Genomic DNA, 23964 nt, shown 5'->3' with positions numbered 1-23964 from the left:
GCCCTATGACAAAATTACGTAACCATATTCCATGATTGGATGTCTCATAACTGACTACAAACTCTACTGTCACAGTGGAAGAAGCAATGAGTATCTGTTTGGCACTTCAAGAAATAACTTCTGCAGCCAATAAAAAAATATAACCTGACGTAGATCTGCGACTGTCTTGGCATCCAGCAAAGTCATAATCAAAATACCCAATGACCTCCAACTGATCTGACTTCTTGTATATGAGCAGGTAACCTTTTGTTATTTACAAGTATCATATAACTCGTTTGGTTGATTTTCAATAATTCATACCTAAGTTACTAAGATATCTGCCTAACATCCCAACAATGTATGTTATATTCGGACGTGTATACACTTGAGCATACATAAGACTTCTCACAGCAGATGCATAGAGAATTTATTCCATATCCTTAACTTCAAACTATTGTTTAGGGCACTGAGCGAGACTAAACTTGTCTTTCTTAATAACATATGGGTATCACCTCGTTTACAATCTTTCATGCCATATTTATCCATAATCTTTTCGATATAGCTCTTTTGTAATAATCCAAGAATACTGCGAGAATGATCTTTATGTATCTGGATCCCTAATATACAAGAATCATCAACAAGATCATTCATTTTAATTTTTTTTATTAGAAATCTCTTGGTTTCATATAGTATGTTTATATCATTACTGACAAGTAATATGTCATCCACATATAAAACCAAAAAAATAAATTTATCCCCATTGAACTTATGGTATATGCATTCATCAACAACATTCATCTCAAAACCAAATGAGATGACAACTTGATAAAATTTATGACACCATTGACGAGAAGCCTACTTAAGTCCATAGATGAATTTCTTTAATTTGCAAACTATTTTCTTTGCATCGTTTGAGACAAAATATTCTAGTTGCACTATATATATTGTCTCATCAATGTCACCATTAATAAACACAGTCTTTGCATCCATCTGACACAACTCCAAATCATAATGAGATACAAGTGTCATCATAATTCTAAAAGAGTTTTGTAGAAACCGAAGAGAAAGTCTCTGTGTAGTCAATGCCTACTCTTTGAGTAAACACTTTTGCAACAAAAAGCGACTTATATCTTTCCACATTACCCATTAAATCCCTCTTGGTTTTAAATATTCATTTGCAACCAATGGGTTTCATACATTTCGGTAATAAGACAAGATCTCACACGTCATTGTCTTTCATGGATTTACACTACAAGAAACATGTGGATTAGCAACAACCTAAATCCGTTGCTAATCCATCGCTAAACAGTTTAGTGACGGATTAGCGTCGGATTAGAGCCGAATAGCTTTCATCGCGAATTTTTCGACACTAAGTAGCGACAAAGCTTATGCGTCGCTAATTTGTGATGGATTAGCGACGAAAATGATCCGTCGCGAGTCTGTCACTATTTTAAATTAGCGATGGATAATATCCGTCGTGAGTCCGTCGCTAAATTTAAAAAAAAAAAATTGCTCGTTGCCGGGAGGTATTCCGGCAACAATAGGCCGGACTTGGAGCGATTCGTCGACGGCGATGGAGGAGGACAACCCACCACCGGATCCCAGCAAGTCGTACTCCCTCGACCCCAAGATCTCTGATTGGGTCTCGCAGAGGTCGGAATGGACCAATCTCGTTGTTGACGGCCATGACGGAGACGAGGCCGATGTCGGGGTGGATGGCGTCGCGGAGGCGGTCGAGGTTAAGGAGGTCGTCAGAGCCGACAGGGAGGTAAGTGGCGTGGAAGCGACCTGCTCCCTGACGCGCTCGACTGCCTCGTCCGACTCCCAGCCGTAGAGGTGAGTGCGGAAATGGGGGTTGCCGAAGCGGCTAGTGAAGAAGGGCAGCATCGCGTCCATCACCCGTGGGTCCACCGGCGACATCGCCTGCATGTCCAGGTACAACGGCGGCCCCGCGATCCGCACACCCTTAATCGAGATTCCTCTGCCCTCCTCTGCTGTGTCGGAGTTGGACGACGACAGTCACGGCGGTCGACATCGTCCAGCAGGATCGTCCGGTGAGCCTTACTGCGGCGAGCATGAGGCTCGGCTTTATCGAGCAGCGGGAGCACAAGGATCGGTTTAAATCGAACATCAATTTAAATTTCGAACGGGGAGAGAGGGAAAATTTCGCGCCTTAGGTGGGACGATTTAAATCGAAAATTAGCGACGGATTTAGCGAGGGAATTTTTTCGTCGCTAATTAGCGACGGAAAAAAATCCTCGCTAAATCTGTCGCTAATTTCCTACAGTTTTGCAGTGAATTTTTTTTTTCGTCGATCTGTCGATAATTAGCGACGGATTTGAGACGAAATTTATATCTTCGCTAATTTCAAAAATATTTCAAAGATTGGCGACGGATAATGTTCTCTCGCTAAGTCCGTCGCTAATTTGCAATGGAAAAAGTCCATCGCAAAAATCCGTCGCTAATAAGGGTTTTTCTTGTAGTGTTAACCTCCTCATGCATTGCATCAATTCACTTTTGAGAGTTAGAACTTTGTATAGCTTGATTAAAGTTTATTGGATCATCTTTCCTTAAGCCATTGATGAGAGTTAGAATTTTGTAAAAAATACCACCGGCATTTATTATTCTATGTTATGTGATAACCAGGGTACCTATAGACCGAGTAAACCTTATGCGGGTGACTCGTGGTTGAGAGAATACCTCGCATAGGCGACGGATTGCAATCCACACTATTGCAGTAGCTGAGGCACCTTAATAGGTCACCTCGACCTCCTTAACTCTGAGTGATTGGAGGCCAAATAACACCTTTGCTCCTTAAAACGTGTCATAAAATTGACCGGTCACTCAAGATTGTACCATTCACCATCTCCAAGGTGAACCATTTTGTGAATGAGCGACTGGGCGATTTATCTTTTTAGGGCTTTAGTTAGTAAATATTCCTTCATTTCAAAGTACTTAGGCCTATCTGACCTTGTGTTCCTCGCAGAGCAACACAAACACACTCAAAGGTCTAGCCCGCCTATTCACGTGCTCAAGCCTCACACGGCCTCAAGAGCATTTCATCCATGAAGGCGACATCACACATTCATTAATTAGGGATTCATGACACAACTAGTACAAGTGAGCTCTACTCACGAAATGGGCACATCGCCTAACACAACTCGCCATGAAGTTTCAAAGTTCATACAGAGATACACAAGTGTCATAACCCTACTTGTGATGTTCATGTCCCCTTGTCATTCTTGATGAGTCAAGTATGCATATGTGTTAAATATAAGCGCACACAAAGTCATTAAATATTCATTGCATGATAAAAACATCACTAAGAATAAGACACTTGATGTATAAACATGCTTAACTCAACACATTCTAATTCTATGACAAGATGTGCCAAAGTGCACATGAAACTATCAATAAGCATGCTATCATTTTCCATAATTCATAAGACATGGTATAAAAACTTAAGAAACTTGAATCATCATGCTTATAATATAAAATTTGTAACTATGCTATGTAAGGCTCTTTATTAAGCATAATTCTAAAGCATCACGATATTTGAATATTATGCATATGATACAAATCTCACAATCGTGTCAAGTAGTCCACGTGTGATATGGCATAATCGCGTGGGTTGCAAAATGAGTGTTAGTTCCATTTACATCATTCATGAACCAAGTGCTTGTGTAAGTGTTTTGATTCCATTGACATGATTTTGACAATCTCTAAAATATATTTAACGAATTGTACCAACTAAGCATGCCATACGTATTTTGCGTTAAGATCGTGCCAAAATATGGAACGTAACTTAGCAACCAACTCGTTGCACAACATCCATAAAATTTCTTTGCATAAGATCTTTGATTCATATCATATAGCCCATTTCACATGCTAAAGTAAGAGGTCAAGATATCACAGCACGCATGGTGCTACCACGGCGGTTGAAAGGAAGGTCAACCAAATCCTTCGCCTACGTAGCTCGCAATGAGATAGTTTAGTACTACATAACCTAGTGGTTGCAGCAAGGAGGAGCAAACCTCCATTCAGTCTAACCAACTGGTCTGAGCACATCCGCTCAGCCAACGAAATCAAAAACACCAAGAATCGAAGGCTACAAATCAGTTTGCATGCAAACCGAGTTGCCTAAGCCTACCTGATTCTTCCCCTTTTCATTTATAATTTGCATTTCACATCTTCTTTCTTTCTTTCTTTTTTGAAATACCCACTTGCAACCTACTCCCATTGGCAGGCCTTCGGATTGAGCATGTCCCCTAGGTGTTGGGCTGCCCTAGGGACAGCATGCTGGTGCACCCAACTCAGCCCAACCGAGTGGTGCACCGGCCATGCAACAGTCGCACCAACCGGTTCAACCGTGCGCCCTGGTCTGAACCGAATGGATTTAGACCAGGGTTATGCTGGTCCAGTGAACTGACCAGGTCTGAACCACATGGTTCAGACCCTGATTTGAGTCTCCCAGCTGAGACTCAAGGTCTGGGAATGTGAGAAAGACGGTACCCCGAAAGCATATGTGTCCTTTTTTTTTTTGAAAAAAAAGACAGGGGACAATATACCCGAACATGATGACTATATATATATATATATTTTGCAGGTAACTTTACGACGGAGCAGACCCCAGAGTGTTGGGCTGCTAGGGATCTCAGCTGGGCTGCACCCAATTCGGCCCAGCAGAGTGGGTGCACCCACTATGCGGTAGCCACCCGGCGGCCTGGTGTGGTGCGGTTAAGCAAACCAACACCGAGGTCTGATCTGAATGGACCAGACCATGGGTTTGCTGGTCTGGGCACTAGGTCCAGGTCTGAACCATGTGGTTTAGACCTTGGTCTGGGTCTTTTAACAGTTGAAACCCGAAACAGAAAAAGGGGAAGTAAGGTTAGGCGCCACATGCATTATATATATATATATTTAAATGTTGGGTGCCGGAATGACATCCCTTGCATCTATGGCTGAAGGAGGTGCGGTCCAACCACCACACTGTCAAGCTACCTAGGCTTGGAGTCCACACGACCATGAAGAGGTCGTGGGTCACCCATCCAAGGTGTGTTGAACTACACAAGCAAAGAAAAAGGAGAAACAAATATCGCATCATGTGGTGTGTGCGGCAAGCTTTGTTTAACATGCAAGTAAAACTCAAAACAAGATGCCTTTTGCATTCTAATCCACCGAAATCCATCATGCATTTCAGAAAAATGCATTGTTGGAATCAGTTTCATGCTTGGAAAGAGAAAATGAAGCATGCATTATTCAAAAACAAAAATGGAGATGTTAGATACATTCTCACCTTAATGTTGGACCGGAGAAAGAAGATGAAGACCTTCAAAGGCTTGCCGTGTAGAGGAGAGTCCTACGAGCACGGTACCCCTCCGCTACACACCCAAGCACAAAGAAGAAGGTGAAAATGGAAGTACGATTGGCGCACAAGGTAGGGACCCTCTAGGGTTCACGGTTTGGAGAGAGAGAAGAGAGTAGAGAGAGGGAAGAGAAAATTGTCCTTTTTGGGTTGTCTTTCTCTTTCTTCTCAAAAGTTCTTAAATGCTAGGGTTTTAACATGAAGGGTTGAGATTAAATCTCAGAAAATGAATGGTTAGGGGTTGCGTTCACACCCATCTAGGCCATGGCATAGTTGTGATTTATTAAACACACCTCTCATGCCCTAAATAGGATGCCTTCATTTGAAATCTTTTAGAAATCTTTCAAAAATGCCATGCGTTTATGTCTATTACGTCCTCTTAGGTTTAGAAAAATTCCAAAGGATGTCCCAGGGCTGCCGCCCCTAGGGACCAATAGGCATTCAACCTACTTTTAAGTTTTAAAATTCTTTCAAAAGTGCCATGGGGCTGCCGCGCCATGGCCAATAAGCTTCAAGCGCCCTTTCTAAACTTTAAAGAATTTATAGCTGGGCCACCGCCCAGCTGGTCAAATACCCCGAGCTGGTTAAACATGCCTAGCTGGGGTCTGGTTTGACCCTCCAAGTCGAACCCAACAGCCCACCAAAATCGGTTTTTGGTCTCATACAAAATTACACTTTAAAATTAATATATCTATACATATATTGTTTTTTTTGAAGTGCTTTAATTTCAATTTTGATAAAAACCCATAATCTTTTAAAACATATTCATTTCCAATTTACGTGAAATGAAAAGGGTTTTAAATCATTTAAGCTCTTTGATTTGCAATTTCATTAATCTTACAAAATTGGAATGAAATTTAGGGTTTCGATAGGAAGATTCATCGCGATATGTATGTATGTATGTATGTATGTATGTATGTATGTATGTATGTATGTATGTATGTATGTATGTATGTATGTATGTATGTATGTATGTATGTGTGTGTGTGTGTGTGCCAAGATTCACGTAGGTATTCAAAAAATATTTCTAAATCAGAAAATTCGTGGGCCTTACATGTTATGAGTATCTGTAGATTTTATATAAGTGAGAATTTAATTGTGTGTATTAAGTAGGTGTATGCACGTAAAAATAATACTTGATAATTAAAGTTAAAAGGACATGCATGCATGTTGTGCATTGATCCATGAATCCTTAAATGTTTAATTTAGCATTAGCATGAGATTGTTGTTTGTTTGAATTGAACTGCTTATTATATTGAAAGTATGTTCTGAATATGTGATATTTTTTTAGCTCTTTTAAACTTGTGTTTGATTTGATTTATGTTATCTTTCTTATTGTTAAATTTTGAATGGGTCTCGTATGAAAACTTTGGTTCTTACTCTATTTTTTAAAAACCTTTTCAGCTACTGAGGCTTAGTGATGGAGATATCAACTTGTTGGAGGGAATCAAGGGCTATGTTTTTGGTGGACCGAATTCTGATAGTTTTTTGGAGTTATTGTTTTGGAAAAACTTGTTGAACTCTAAATAAGGACTATTCTATTAAATTCAATTTAAATTCCTAGTTTGATTTATTCTAGTGTAGGATGTATGTTGGGTTGTGTATATTAAATTTGTGATATACCCTGGGTCCCTGAAATATCTTTTCACAATATTTTAAAATTATTTATTTGTTTAAAAAAAATAACAAAAATTTTTAGGGTCAGTTCGTGACCATTACACCCAATCTGTGGAAGCAAAGTCCAATAGAAAAAGTTTTCTCCAGTCAAGGCAAGCACAATGGGCGTGTTTGTGTGGAAATCTAAAGGTGGATCTTGTTTTCTTGAACCCAAAATCTCCACCAGCACCACCATGGCAATGCAAACCCGAACCCAAAATCAATAGACGCCATACTTTTTTGTGATAACTTTTTTCATCAAGAGGTGGATCTGGTTTTCTTGGAAGAAGACTATGTGAGCTGCTCCAACAGAGTCATCCTTACAACAAACAAATACACCCATTAGGGGGCATTTGTTTCATGCCCTTTCCAAGACACTCTTTTATAGGAAATAAGGTCTCTTTATGATGCATGAATAGAGTGAGGAGATCTGGGTCCAAGGATTTATCTAGATCCTAATTTAGTTTAGTTTTTTTTATTTTTTTTTATTTTTTTGGGGGGGGGGGGTGTTGAAAATTGAATGTTTCTTATGTAATGGATCCATCTTAGATCCAATTTAGAATTAGGTTTTTTTTTGTCACTCATAAATTCTCGTTATAGGGATTTATGTGGGATGTGATTCTTCGAAAACCCTTGGCTTTTTCCCTTTTTATTATTCTCATTTTATTGCTACTGTTTTTTCTCATTGATTTATTGAATTTTCTAAAGAGACAGCGGGATGCAGAGATTCGGGTTAAGCCTAGACAGATCCAAACCTGGATATCCCTCTACCTACATAAGTAATCCAGGTATGTGTCCCAGGACTTGAATTGATCCAGACCAATGTTGTCAGAATTGTATTGGACTCTGAACCAATTTTTAAAACGATTCCTAAAATCAGCCGATTTCAATTCAGAACTGTATCAAGCTGAATCGACCAATTTTTTACCAGCAAATGTGTCTGGAAAACATTGAAATAATATTTAAAAAATATTTAAACCATTTCTAAAAAATATTCAAAAAATAAGCTTGATTCAGCTTGTTTCATATATTTTTTTTACCTATACAACGATACAAGTCGGAAACAATGCAATATTTTCATTTTCACCTTTTCATAATAAAAACTCTCCAGGGGCAAGGGGTAAGCCCACAAAATTTTTGCACTGCCAGGACAATGAACATAAGTACGACAGGCAGAGCCAGAGCCTCTCTATTCTTAGGCGGAGCAGGTTATATGTCCCCCCCCGAACAGGGCCGGTAGCCACATCTCATGTTCGGGGGGTCCCAAAAAGCACCACGTATTTAAGCATGTGTGTCTCGTATCCCCATGTTTATCAGCATTAATTAGCATTGGAGTTTGATGCAATTGCAAAGACTTAAGTACCCTCTCCTCCATTGGTGCCAAAAAAAATAACGATTCTAGAAAAAGAGTGATTGTAAAGACTTAAGTGCCCCGAAGATGATTATTTAAGTCCTAGTCTTTGCAGTGCATGATTATCCGAGAAAGAAATCTCTCCTGGAGGAGGCCATGAACATCAACCCTATCACTCTCATTCTCCCTTCTCTTTCTGCTTCTGTGCACATCCAGCAGAAGATCCTACATTGCTCCATCAAGCACTGACTGACCTGCACATTGACTGTTGTGGAGCCTGATTTAGAGTTTTTACCCTTACGGAAGGAGGGTTTGGGGGCTCCTCCCAGCGTGGGTAGCATCATTCAACTAAATGAGTTGTGGATCTTGATTCAGAGTTTTTACCCTTACAGGAGAGGGGTCTGGGGGCTCCTCTCAGTGTGGGTAGCATCATTCAACTTAAAGAGTTGTGGAGCCTGATTCAGAGTTTTTACCCTTACAGAAGGGGGGTCTCAAGGCTCCTCCCAGCGTGGGTAGCATCATTCAACTTGATGAGTTATGGAGCTTGATTCAAAGTTTTTGCCCTTATAGAAGGAGGGTTTGGAGGCTCCTCCCAGCGTGGATAGCATTGTTCAACTTGATTCGTTGTAGAGCCTGATTCAGAGTTTTTGCCCTTACAGGAGGGGGGTTTGGGGGCTCCTTTCAGCACGGGTAGCATCGTTCAACTTGATTCGTTGTGGAGCCTGATTTAGAGTTTTTGCCCTTACCGGAGGGGGTTCGGGGGCTCCCCCCCCCCCCCCCCTCGGCGTAGGTCCCGTTGCACGGTCAGTGGGTGGGGGTCCAGGGGGGCGCCCCTGGCGGGGGCAGCGCCCCCCGGACCAAAATTTTTTGGGGCCTTGTATAATTTTTTTTATTTTCTTTCCCTCTTTTAACTATCGAAAAAGAGCAATAAAGCATTTTGTTTAATCGTGGGGCTCATGTTTCCTTCGGTTGTTTCTTGCTCGAGGTTTTCGTAACACCCCTTCCCACGATTTTTCTATTTTTCTTTTTTTGTTTCTTTCTCACGATTTTTTCAATGACTCTCCTACAATGATTTTTAGTGTTGTCGAGTCTCCAACGAGCCCACAACGATTTATAGTGTTGTCCGGTCTTCCAACTGCGATTTGTAGTATAATCGGGCCTTTCTACAGTAATTTATAGTGTTTTTGGGTCTCCAATGTGCCCCACAATGATTTATACTGTTGTTGGATCTCACTACAGCGATTTGTAGTGTCTTCCGCAAATCACTATAGTGATTTGTAGTTTTAAACAAAACGTTTTATTGCTATTTTTCGATAGTTAAAAGAAAGAAAGAAAATAAATAAAATTATACAAGGCCCCAAAAAAAATTGGTCCGGGGGGCGCGGCCCCCCCTGGACCCCCCACTCACTGACTGCGCAGCGGGACCCGCGCTGGGGGGGGAGCCCCCGAACCCCTCTTCTGTAAGGGCAAAAACTCTAAATCAGGCTCCACAACGAATCAAGTTGAATGATGCTACCCACGCTGGGAGGAGCCTTCAAACCCCCCTCCTGTAAGGGCAAAAACTCTGAATCAGGCTCCACAACGAATCAAGTTGAACGATGCTACAGTCAGTGCGCAGGTCAGTCAGTGTTTGATGGAGCAATGCAGGATCGTCTGCTGGATGTGCACAGAAGTAGAAAGAGAAGGGAGAGAGAGTGAGAGGGTTGATGTTCATGGCCTTCTCCAGGAGAAACTCTTTGCCTCCCTTGATTTCTTCTCTAGAGAGAGAGAGAAGGTTTTACAGTGTTTTACGGAGAAGGAAGAAGAAGAAGATGACGATGAAAAGTTCAAAGAGACATTTTTGTTGGCTCAGGTTCGTTTCGCCGGATGACCATCGGATCGTCGGCTCACCATCGTTTCACCGAATCACCATCGGATTGTCGGCTAAGGTTCGCTTCGCTGTGTAGACTTTGAAGAGTCAACATAATCCTCGACTTTCTGGATGAAGGACGTGTTTGTCATTTTTTTGAACCGTTTGTTTTCCTTTTTTGAATGAAGGACATTTTTGTCATTTTCTCAAATCATCGTTTTATGGCAAGAATAGCAAGAAAGGGTACTTAAGTCTTTGCAACCGAACCAGACTCCAATGCTGAGTGATGTCAACATACACAAGAATATGAGCCCCATGTGCTTATATACGTGGTGCTTTTTGAGACCCCCGAACACAGACGTGGGATTCAGTGAATCATCGGGGGTGAACATACACCACCCTCTCATTCTTGGGGGCGGTTTCTCCCCGTGTAAATATAAAAAAATAATAATAAAAACAAGACAGTAGATCTAGAGTTAGAGGCTACAATTTGATTTTAATCCCGTGTATGGATGCACCCACTCATCTAGATAAACAAGATAATCCGGGAAGCAGAATTATGGAGCAGAATGAAATATCCCAGATTATCCAACTTTCTTGGATGTGTGATTACATCACGAGAAGATCAAGCAAGGCTTCCCCGTTGTAACACTCCATGGCCTTGAAGAAACAACCATTGAAACAATAATGGCTTCTTCGGCTTCCCTTCTTCTTCTTCTCTCCAATTACAGCAATGGTGGGAAGAGAATCCATGGTCCTCCTTGAGCCTCAAGATTGACCTTCATCTTCCAACTTTTTCTTTTCTTTTCTTTTTATTTAAGGTGGATGGATAAAGAAATCTTGAAAAGACAAAGATTGTGGTATTGGGTTCACATTGGTGGCTAAGGTTTTTCCTAGGCAGTGGACTGGGGTGGGGGCCAAGGTCTCCACCCCTGCTCCGTCTCAAAATTCTGCCCTCCATCCCTGCACGGGTTTTGATTTTAACCTCCACCCCTGCTTCCATCTCCGTTTCATGTCCTCCATACCTGGTCCAAACGGGGCGAGGTGGGGCGTGCCCTGTTTCTTTCCAATCCATTATCATCTCTAAAGGCATTTTAGTTAATTTACTAACAGGGATCGGGGACGGGGTGGGGTGGGGGCAGGGTGGGAGAAAGCGTAAGTCCATCCCCACACCGGTTTTGATTTTAATCTTCATCCCACCACCATCCCTGGTCAGTGTGGTGCGGAGCCACGTTTTCTCCCGATCCACTATCATCCCTAGTTTTTCCCTTGAGAGCTGAAACACTAAAGAAATCCTTTTTTTGGTAATAAAATGACTAAAGTACCCTCAATAGTTAATTAGGGTCACCAAAACACCCTAGATGGGCATCTCATCCAGGCAATCATCATTCATGAAAGAATTCAATGCATCCATCTAGGATGGCTAAGGAAATGGTCGTAGAAGTGGACCAACTTGGTTATAGGTAGGTCCATCAATATGGCACCAATACGCCAGGTCCTGACACAACTTGAAACAGGCTTGGACCCACAAGTGGGTCCAGAAGACTCACTAGGTTTTGGCAGATGGATCCTTGGTCAGCTTGAGCTTGGCCCTGAACAGGAGTTGGGTATCATTCGTGATAAAGAAAAAGGCACATGCTATGTAAAGTTCGGCTCAGTTATTGGCTGAGTGATACAGTGGTTAGAACGATCGCTTATGACCTTGCAAGAATAGGCACCCTAACCCAGTTATGAAAATTAACATAAAAATTAAAGGAAATTCACTAAAAATATCTCAAAATTCATTTATTTTCGTTCTTCTGACTTTTTACAATGAATATTTATAATCAAAAGAGAAAACCCCTAAAAAAATTAATCCTACTACCAATCTAAGATAAGTCTAAAACTTATAAAGATCTAAAATATAATTCTAAACTAAGATCCAAACTAAATAAATACAAAAAAAAATCTAAATAATAAGAATAGATCCAAACTGACCCTGTAGACCCGGTGGCGACTCGCTCCCGCTCCAGCATCACTGAGCCAAGTTGATAGACTCTATTCCTGACAGGTCAATTATTATTAATGGCAAAGAATCTATGTTGTGCATTACCTTTAGTGTAGGACATGTAGTTTATACTGTCTGTTGATTCTGTGTGGCTGGATGGGCTCGACGTGTATGTGAAGAGGACGCAGGCCACGTCGTTATGATTCTATGATTGTCCACGATAGCGAGACACCAGCAGGACTCAACAAAAGAAGAACAATTGCATGAGCCCCACGCATATGTATCATACGTGAGTTAAAATGTGGACCACCGTCTTCAATGACTCAGACCTGTTTGTAGAGGTGGGCACTGGGCCCGGCAGCCCGCGGGCTGGGGCTGTGGGCCAGGCCTAGGTCAGTATATTTGGCCCTGCTCGACCCAAACCAGGCCTCTGGCCTGGCCTGAAGCGGGATGACACGGGCTGGCCCGGTTCAGACCCTTATTACATATATTAAATACATTATATATATATAACATAACAAAAATGGGTCCGTGCTAAACCCATTTGGTACTAAAGCGTGTGCTAAATGGGTTTTTTGAACTTTTTTGGTGCTTTTTACATGGTTCTGGCCCTATAAATGTGTTGGGCATGGTCGATTTACTAAGAATCCACACTTGGATCATGTGTTTTCGATGAAACAAATGATGTTTGGAGCCTCTAAAATTTACAAAGATTTTGGACCGTTGATTTTTTGAAATTTGTAAAAACTCACCCATATGTTGGAATCAAACGCTTTCCCTATAAAATCAAGTACATAGATCACATCTGCACGGGCAGAATTTTAAAATAAAATAAAATAAAAAGCCTGGAAAACCCATTTAGCACCAAATGAGTTTAGCACCGACCCATTACTCCATAACATAATATATAATATATTATATATATAACATAATATACATAATATAATACATTATATAAATATTATATGTTATATTATATGTATTATGTTATATTATATGGATTCTTTTTTCTTCTTTCACGTTAGCTGAACTTAAAACTCCCATTGGTCATGAATTAAAAGCCTTTTTCTGACTTCACATTATGTGCAGCGTCGCTGCATGGTAGGTGCCCTGCTTGACAGGCACACCCACCCATCTTGGCATTTCCTGAGATGGGTGTAGTGTATATCTCCAGAAATGTTGAGGCGGATGGTTAGCATGCAGCACCGCCACATAAAAAAATGGAATCTTTTTTTATTTCCTTCTCTTCTTGGCTTTTTTCTACTTTGATAAAGCTAGGGAATTGAGATTTTTTTTAAAATTTATAACCCAAAGAAACGACACCCAGCATGAAGACCTGATCAGACTAGCTCAGCCTGCCATACCTAAGGTCATGTCGACAGCATAAAACTCAGAGGCTAGGACCCCGGAACCCAGGGCCTATGCTACGCGTTGGCTTGCACAAAACGGCAACGCCCATGAGAATCGAAAGCCACATGGAAATTTGACCACAAGCCCTGAGATGGTGCAACCAAGTCAAGCCATTAACCATATTCCACCACAGGACAAAATCATTGCCTACCCATCTTACACAACAGTTTCCAGGGCCATGGCAATAACTAAGAAAACAAACACAGGATTTGGTGAATGAAACCATTATATATATATATATATATATATATATATATACAGAGAGAGAGAGAGAGAGAGATTGTCTTTCATTTCTATCAGGCTACAATCACTAACATGCAAGTTCCTTTTGAAGCTTTCAAACTGATACATGCATGGCAAATAACCTCAGCATTGGAAATTCGCAAAATTTTACAGTCAACCCTAATTTCCCCTGGCTAACCAACAAAATTCAACCTATATAAAGGAAAAACGTGAAACCACGATAGACAATATTACATTCAATGAAGGGGGATGAAAGAAGATAACGAAAATGATCAGAACCAAGAAATGGTGAAAAACGAAACATCCAAACCCCTTTTTTTCCCTTTTGGGCGACAGTCCAAGTGATGACTATATGGAAGACAGCTCTTCGGGCCTCCACACTGTTTTCTGAACACACAGAAGGCCCTCATTATCCTTTGAGTAAGTCAGGCGAACCTCCCATTGCAACGACTTGACCAACTTCTCTATCTCATTGATGGATTCAACATCATCACGGACGATGAGCGTACCCTCTGGCCTCAATATCCGGTCAATTTCAGCAACCACAATAATGATATTGCACCTGCATTAACAATTTTGAGTTATTTTATAGATCTCAATTTGCATCAATTAGGCCGCTTGAAAACTTTTAAATCATTCAAGGTATGTATAAGGAAGCAATAACTGTTAAAACTACGTGGAGAGACAATTATGTTAAGTTTGGGTTACATATACGATATGTTTTAAGTTCATACTTAGGTTCATTACTCATATGAAGTAGGGTCTTATAACCAAGAGGTCCCCAGAAGTACACCGTTACCATGTGATATAGTGTGTGTTAGCCAAGACAGATGAGATACACAAACAAAAATTAAACATTGGAGAAAATGGTTTTCAAGAATTAGCAATACAAAAACAGAATATATGAAGTGTAAGATCAATGAGGAAGTTGGTGAGGAAAAAAATATAAAAATACAAAATTTGTTGATTCAACAATGCCAAAAATTTCAATGCTTAGGATCTATGATACAACATGATTGTAGATTTGAGCAAGACTGCTATAATGCTATTCAACATCTAGTAAGATTTGTGTTGGCTGAATAAAATGGTGACAAGCTAATGGAATGTTATGTGATGAACAACTGTCTACGATCAAAAAGACGTTTTTTCGAGTCTGTTGTGACACCGGTGATTTTAGTGAATGACAACAAAAAAGCAAACAGAAAAGTGCACATTGCAAAGATGCATATGCTATATTAGATGTATTGAGTCACCAAGAAAATATTAGAAATGATTATCCCAACAAACATTTAGACATATTACCAATAAAAAAAATAGAGTGCCATTTAAGATGGCTTAGACATGTTATACAGTGACCTATCTTGACATCAATAATAAAAGGTTGATATGACGCAAGTACAAGGAACTAAGCAAACAGGAAGACCATTGAATACTTAGGAGGCAGTGAGGTGATATGAAAATTTTTAAGGTGACTGAAACTACAACTCAAAACAGGAAAAAATAAATGGAGAAACATGATTCATAAAGCCAATCCTGCGTAGTTGGGATATGGTATAACAGAAGAGTGCACATTGCGAAGATGCATATGCTATATTAGATGTATTGAGTCATGAAGAAAATATTAGAAATGAATATACCAACAAACATTTAGAAATATTACCAATAAAAAAATTAAAGAATGACATTTAAGATGGCTTAGACATGTTATACAGTGACCTATCATAACATCAATAATAAAAGGTTGATATGATGCAAGTACAAGGAACTAAGCAAACAGGAAAACGTTTGAATACTTAGGAGGCAGTGAGGTGATATGAAAAAATTTAAGGTGACTGAAACTATAACTCAAAACAGGAAAAAAGAAATTGAGAAGCATGACTCGTAAAGCCAATCCTGCGTAGTTGGGATACGGTATGATCAGGATGATGATCAACTAGGGAACTTGATAAGTGGATAATTAGAAAATTACTTGGCATTTGGCAAGTATCAAATATAATTATAAAATTGTTTCACCCAAAAAATGTAAACTTATGCAGAAGGATGAATTCAAAGATTCTTGCAGAATCGCACCATTGCCACAGCCAACTCATTAGACAAAAGAGTAAAGTTATGAATGTGTGCATGTGTGCGTTAATATGAGGGGAAGAAGGAATCAGTCACATACTTCTTCTTGCACTTGGAGAAAAGGTGATCTGCATGGAGGAGGTCGTAGCTTCTAGGGTATGTACTGAAGGATTCACACCAGTCATGATATATGCCAAAAAGACCACGCTCATAAATTATTGGAAGCGTGTCTGCTGAGTCAACAGGCACCACATTCATAACCCACACATTCAGATCTTTCAAGGCAGCAGCAAAGCTGCAAGAAAATTTCCAGATTATGGTTAGAATATTATAAAGTGATATAACTCCTTAGGCACTGGAGAATTACTGAGCAGATAACATGCACAAATATATCAGTAGTATGACTTTATATACTACAACCCTTAAGCAAGCCGGCAATTACAAGAAAAAAGAAATTCTGGCAAGCTATAGTAAGCACAATCTATCTTCATGTAAAGCAAATTGAACATGTGGATACAATTTCCAAACTGTATCGTTTAACATGACCCTCAATAGGATGAGATTCACATAATGTAGCTGGTACTCAACATGCTTCAAAACATGCCTATTGAATATTAAGACCATTCATATTGACAGGTATATTTTATTCTAAAATATCAGTACAATATAGACATTGTACCTGTGCCTTTACCTAAAGCACTTGCCTACCTGCCATATCAAGAGCATGACATTATGTTTTTACTAGATTGACTATGATGTAGCCAATAGGCCCAATCTTTATTCTTGCCTGGCAACTTTTTGGGCATTATAAGGTGTAGTTAGGTGAAAAGAAAGGCGGGCTTGCTTTTCCATAGAAATTGAACTCCACCAGACATGCTAGAGAGAACAACCAACCAGAGTAACAGAACATCTTTACAGGTGATGTCTTACTTCTAGAAAAGGGAAAAGTAATCATTTAGTATGCCCCCAGCTCAATGGCAAAGAATGTGCAACTCCCGCTAGAAAATATGGCTCCACACTTTTTTCTTTGTTCTTTTTTTTGGAAGGGCAGTTCACGCATTTTTCTTCCATACATATTGGGTTCATTAGTGGTCCTGACACCATTTTTATGTTGGGAAGATGTATGTGTATGCCAACGACATGATCAATATTTACTTTTAAACATTATCATAACTAGGACAACAACAGCACCAACGGGGGCTCCGCTTATCAGGTAGGAGCAGCTAGTGCACGTCACCTTGTGTTGGGACGTTGCAGGTTCAAAACCCAATGATATAGTTGTATAACTGGTAGGGGGCTGCCTAACACCAGCTAGACTTTCAAAAACAAAATAGGACAACAGCATGATGAGCGCACACACACACACACACAGTTTCACCTACCCTCCATACACAGCTCTCATGTCCATGACATTCCTGACTGTTGACCAGTCGATTCCCAAACCCTTCAAGTATGATTTGCTCACAACATGTTTCCAGTGTTCATAATCTGAAGTGAAATCTTCAGGTGCAGCCTTGCCATAAAGTCCAGTCTGAGTAGATAGCCAATGAGGTGGTTTCTCCAACCGTAGAGGCCACAATTCAGGCCACCGTGCCCCTCGCTCTGTTGAATCCACTGGCACCTTGTGTATGCATGCTTGTAATTGTACATACCTGTGCATGTGAAATCAATATCAAAACCTAAACCATGAATTGAAACAATAAATGAAGGCAGAGAACTTCATCTGACAATACCATGCTGCATTTGGATCATCTGCTGTGTCGCACATTGGAGGTTTATTCTCAGGCCTGCTCTCGTAGCAGTCATTAGAAGAAGGCTTCCGATAAATTGCAGCACCAACTTGGTTCACCTTGTCATACTTAACGTTCTTAAGATCCCAGCACATGGCCTTTGTAAGTTCCTTCATGGCTGTTTAGGTTACCAAAACAGAGTTGTCAGGCATGCACAACACAGAAATTATTACTATTAAAAACTAGAGACTTGACCCCAGAAATTGATGGAAGGCTGGATCTCAATCAGGTTCAGACAACCAGGGAAAACCCTATATACCTAATCACTAGATCATATAAGACCCACTCCAAAGATGACAATCTGGTAATAAGTGAAGTATAGCTCCAATCACTTGACAAGAGCCAAAGCATGAAAACTGACATGGCATTATGAATGTGTGTTCAAATTTACAGAGTAAAATGAAAATCCTACCCTTCCATATCCCAGCATCCTCTTCATTCCTCTGGTTCCGGTAAACCGGTGTAGCAGACCATACAAAATAACCACCTGGACGTAATACTCGATTCAACTCCAGCAGAAGTGCACCACCTACAGATACATGTAATCAAGTTTTTGTTTTGGTAGTTCAGAGGGAAGGCAAGTGCAATTATTCAGTGTGCCACAATGATACACTGTTTCTTTCAAGAAATGAAGGAGAAAAGGAAAGAAAAGAGACTGAAAGGAACTTTGAAATAGATGGAAATGGACCCACCTTCAATGTGCCAGGGAACCCTACAACGTGCACAGTGGACTACGTCAAACACCCTGCTTGGAAAAGGCAGCCTCTGGGTACCCATAACAGCTGATATTGCTGGGATTCCCCGCTCAAGAGCAAACTGCACTTGAGCTTCATGCTCGTCCTTGGGAGCAAATGACATTGTAAGCACATCATTGTCAAAAAGATAGCCCCCAAAACTGGCAACACCACACCCAACATCCAATATCACACGAGTCCTTTTTCCCCAGGCAATGTTAGGTTCCATCTGCATTGAAAACCATATCATCAGTATGCTTGACTTACCAGGCCTCCCCTGGCATAAGGGTAAAAATATAAAAACCACAAAGAGTCCACAAAGAGAGAGAAAATATGCCCATAGAAATTACCAATGTTAAATGACTGATGAGTTTTTTAAGCATGTTGAGAAAGAGATCAAACAAATTTCTACATTTCTGCAGAAACAAACTAGCAACTGGACATATGAAAATGAAAGCAAAACTATAATAAAAACATCGTGCAGTTTGAACATCAGAGGCAAATCTTGGAACTAATAACAGCTGGATCCAAGTTCAGGAAACTAAGATAGGCAGTTTATGTGAGTAAATCTAGGACAATTTTAGCCACATAAGTGAACAATCAATACTGATACTCAACCAAATCAAACCAAATTGAACAGACACTAGCTGTATCATGAAGAAGACTAGGATATAACCTGCTTGAGGCCTATCCAGTTAAAGTGTCGGATCACAATTTTTTAGGTCAGACAGAACACACAGAAGATATGAAAGATAAAGAACTTAAGCAACACTTTTACGTTCTCATAACAAGAAACAATAGATATATATATACATATATATATAGAGAGAGAGAGAATTAGAGGGTTTCAGTTGCAATGAAATGATTGAACAAAAAAAAAAGGAAAAACAATCCATGCTTGTAAGGATAAACAAGGGTAAATTATCCCCATCAAGGTGGATAAATCAGATGCATCCAAATGGAAAAAAGTAATAACCTGGTAATATTAGGACTAGATTACCTCCTGTACAAAGTCAATATAATGCTGAGCCCCATTCTTGAATTGAGTCCCACCACCAGGGAAGATGAGATGCTCACCACTAACCTTTACCCAATTCTGATGGCCCTTTACTTGTGCAAGCTTGGTGTGTGGAACATTATAGTACCATATCTGCAACAAGCAAAAATACAAAAAGATCTTAATCAGTACAAATTCAGTATGGGATGGCTTGTTTCTTATATCACTGCTATTGATGTTTTTGTATCATGGTTATATGGATTGAAGCTAATTGAAGGAGAGCAAAAACATGGAGCTAATCATCTATGTGCAACCTTATCTCTGCTTTTGGGCCACTTGATCGACTTTCTGTACCCCTTAGGGAGAGGAACAACGCAAGTGGGTGCTGGGTTAGGACAATGTCTTTCTCTATGTTCATAGTGTTTTGTTGTTTGGAGATGCCTAATTGCTTCCTCATTGTCGAGACAGGGAATGTAATCAGGACCCGCAGTTACATTACAAAGTTTCCAGTTGTATCCAGGAGAACCTGTTTTACCACCAGATCCCTCATTCACAGTCTGATTCTTTGATGCTTCTTGCACATCCTTCTCATTTTTTGATTCTGTAGCCTGTGTCTTCCATGACCCAGTTTGTATGTTGGTCTCATTCAAGATCTCAGATTGTGCGGGATCTGGAAAGGACTCACTTGGACTCTCCTCTTTACCCTTCTCTTCAGATGGAGAGGCCTGCTTTCCATCCTTTGGACTTTCATCAGGATTGCCTTGCCCAGATCCACCACCATTGTATGTTCCAGGTTTCTTCTTCAACTCATCGTTCTGTTTCTCTTCTTCTTGCTGGTCCACCTTATCCTTTAATTCAACTGGTTTGTCACCCTCTGTAACTGACTCACTAGATTTCTTTTCAAGTTTCTCCTCTGCCTGAAATTGTTGCTGCCCACCATTATCAAGATCTTGCTGTTGATTCTGATCCTGATCATCAGTCTTCCTATCAGAATCTGTTTCTGTACCTCCATTTCCCATGCCTTCATTGGATTCTTCTTGTTTCTCCTTTGCACTCTCCTTCTCTTGGGTCTCCTGAACTGGATTTTCTTGTAATTTTTCATCAAATTCTGAGGGCTTCTCCTCCTGGGATGGGTTGCCATTGTCTCCTTGAGTTGCATCAGAAGGAAGATCTCCAGGAGTATCATCAAAAGACACTGAGGCATCTGGAACTGGTTGCTTTACTGCTTGTTTCGTCGCTGTTGACACATTCACAGTTGGAACTGGAATTATAGATGACGAAGTCATCATCCAAACACCAACCAAACATAAAGCCACAAAAACAACCAGTGTCACCGTCGAACAATACGATGTTGACGACTTCCTATCCACTCGGGGGTTCCTCCCGAAAGCCATTTTGCATTAACAATTTTTACGGATTCATACAATCTCCTCCGAAACTACTGTTTCAAACCTGTGGAGGAAAAGGAGCAATAATATTTAAAAAAAAAAAAACCTCCAGAGAAAAGCATAGAGTCCTGCAGAAAAAAACCCTTTAAAATCCACAGAACATATCAGATAATAACTGAAGTATTGCAACTTAACTAAAGATTGGCTGAGCTTTAATTCATAAACAAAAAAAATCCAAATAGATTTGAATAGCCATAAAGATTATTCTGAAAGCCCATTTCACTTTAGAACTTTTGGAAAATCAAATATTCACAAACAAACTGCCATCTATAAGTGAGCAGCACCTCAAACAAGTGCCTGTGAAACAAAGGAAATTGAGTAGACAGAAACCATTCTAAATTCAACATTAAAGAAGCTAAAGAATTTCAGGTGTTACCAAATCTAACAAAGGGGTGACAAGGTGGTGAGAACTGAAGCATCACTAAGCAAAAGGTAGAGAAAAACTAGAACTTAAACTGGAAAAAGAGAAAACTGAAAACGCTTTCTTTTCAAACTCAGAAAACTATCATCAAAATGCAGATGTCCTATAAAAGTTTGAATCATGATGTTGTTGATGGTCCATCCAAGAAGTGAAATAAAAAAAACTGTACAAGTAAAAGAACAAGGAAACATCAAAAAAACGGTGGAGAATAACATCAGCAATTTATTATTTATTCTCGAGCTCTTCAGTCAGAGCCAACTTTTGGTTACATAGTTATAAAAAACACAACATTTTTTCAGAACTTCGAACAGATGAGCAAAAGGAGAAATATCACCAAAAGAACAAAAATGTACTTGCGTACTCATCTTTTACATATATAAGTACATGGTCATGGAGTTGGTTGTGGAAGACTGATGAGGGATCTAAACATTCAACATGGCTAAAATAAAAGTCATGCAATTCAATGAATTGAACATGGTATCACCACTATTATTGCATAGAGAAAAAGACCAATTTATTGGTTAGAGATGTTTTCAAACCAATTCAACTGCATCTATAAAGCACACCCCCACCCCCAAGCAAAAAAAAAGCTGCTTTTGTGAAAGACCAAACCGATGAAGCAATACAAGATTCCTTATTAGCTCGAAGGATTTCTCACCCGAAACTCTTATTAATAGGCAATAGCTTACTAAAGACTCCTATAGTTAAAGCATCTTCAACTGAAAAGAATAAAGTAACGGCAAGAAGAAGGTTCCAGGAATCCTTCTGAATCAAACTCCCAGAAAGGATGAAGCTAGAACACACAAGTCTTAAAATTTGAAATGAGGAGTATCCACATCACAAAAAAAAAAAATTACTTAAAATGGAGCAAGAAACAACAGCTTAGTGACAGTAACAACAACTTGGGGTTGGATGAGACAGCTGGAAAGCCTGGAACAATAGTCACACTGTCCTTAAACGATGTTTGTCAGTTTCGAATCCAACCATATCCATCGATAGCTTACACTATCAGGTAAAAGTATTATAATAATAACTGTAACTTCTGCAAGAAAAAAAATCAGATCTATAATTGCACTGCAGAAATCAATCAAAAGAATAACACTAACAATTTACACCTCCACAATATGCCCGAATTCACTGAATTTTCAGTGCAAAACAATACACCGTGATTCCAAAACATTCATCAGATACACTAAAGTAGACGCCGAATTGAGCAACTGAAATCAAACTCGATTAGCTCAAACTACAATCTCGGAAGCAACTCAGATCTGGCTACTAAAATCACATTTTTCATTCACAAGCAAGTTTCTGCCAAATCTAAAACGAATCCCTTCAACACCATATCCAGCAAGATCAAGCTTCACTAATCATCACAACTTCACCCCGACAGAAGCAAATCTTCGAAACACGGAGCTAAAATCCACCAACACTCACAAATTCACCCGATTTCCGAACAAGAACTCTACCGAAACTCAATACATCACGAAACAAGCTAAAAAACACAAATCCAGACAAGCTGAACATTCCCACGCCAGAGATCACCAGATCCCATAGCGACTAACCAAAACGAGCCCAGATCCATCAAAATCCAACAAAAACAAACGAATTTTCCCACAAAAACACCGCCGAATCTGACAGATCTAACTAGACACGACAAAACCAACGAAAATCCATGAATCACCTCGTTTCCCATAAAAACTGCGATCTGGCCAGGAAATCACGAGAAAAAGCAAGATTTTGCTACAGAGCGAGAATACTCGACGAGGAGATCCGGAAAGCAAAACCCTCTACAGAGAGCGAAAAGTAAATATTTTTTCATCTTACCTCTGACGGAGCAGAGATCCGACGGTGTAGATCTGGAGAGGCAAGTCGGAGAGAGCGGAGGAGGAGCAGAAGGACCCCCTCTTGGTCTTTTCGTGGAGAGAGAATGGAGAGACTCGAGGCGAGCTTTCTTTTATTTTCTCCCTTTTAAAGTAGCCCCTTTTTTCTGGAATTTTAAATAATTAAATATCCTCCAGAAAGAAAAAGAGGGGTCCGAAATCATTATCTATTATGAAATTACGTAAATGCCATTCGCGGTGCGAGACGTGAACGTGGCAACCGCCGCTGGTTTGCTTTCTTTCAATGATGAGAATGACCCTGACGGTGCCGGCTGGGTAGGTATTTTATAAGTTCTTGGAGGGTAGTTTGGTATAAGCATGCCACCGGCTGTAAACAGGTCTTGACTCGGGTCGGTTATTGCCGGATCAAAATTAATCGGATTCGGAGGGGTGGGATGTAATCCGAATCCAAATAGTCGGATTGGGTATGGAGTTTTGCGTCCGAGTCCAAATCTGAATCAGACTAAGATCCAAATCCGTTAAGTGTAAATATCAGATTTTAAGCTAGACAGATCCGGATTCAGTTTTGTCTGATCCCATCCGACTCTGAATCTAATTAGTTCAGGTCCGATTAGGTCAGACTCAGTAATGGCAAAATCCGATCCGTTTATATCCTCAATTCAGGGTTGAGCTCGGATCGGATGAAGAGTGCTTTTATGCAACCCAGATCCGGTTATGATATGTACATCGTTCAGATGCACATTTACTAAGATTTTGATTAAAATGTAGAAAACTCCTAGTGAATCCGAATCTGATTATTAATGGGATGTAGGATTCGATTGAACATTGG

At 40.1% G+C, this 23964-nt stretch overlaps 1 protein-coding gene across 1 annotated transcript; it reads right to left on the bottom strand.

The window, feature by feature from the left end:
- Nucleotides 1–13856: 13856 nt before the first annotated feature.
- Nucleotides 13857–23238, bottom strand: LOC149847411 (putative methyltransferase PMT25). Its single transcript, XM_089997012.1, has 9 exons — nucleotides 23119–23238; nucleotides 19740–20877; nucleotides 19429–19578; nucleotides 18387–18657; nucleotides 18107–18223; nucleotides 17638–17812; nucleotides 17287–17556; nucleotides 16005–16199; nucleotides 13857–14402 (listed from the first exon to the last, which is right to left on the bottom strand). Exons 2-9 carry the CDS (start codon nucleotides 20817–20819, stop codon nucleotides 14189–14191), a joined length of 2472 nt encoding a protein of 823 aa, XP_089853138.1. The 5' UTR covers nucleotides 20820–20877; nucleotides 23119–23238; the 3' UTR covers nucleotides 13857–14188.
- Between the last annotated feature and the right edge of the window lie 726 nt (nucleotides 23239–23964).

This window comes from Nuphar pumila, chromosome 2 (genome assembly GCF_984573655.1).
Source record: "Nuphar pumila chromosome 2, dmNupPumi1.hap1.1, whole genome shotgun sequence".
In the NCBI taxonomy this organism is placed as follows: Eukaryota; Viridiplantae; Streptophyta; class Magnoliopsida; order Nymphaeales; family Nymphaeaceae; genus Nuphar; species Nuphar pumila.
Note: the sequence above shows the minus strand (reverse complement) of the source record. Positions and strands in the feature narration are given on the sequence as shown.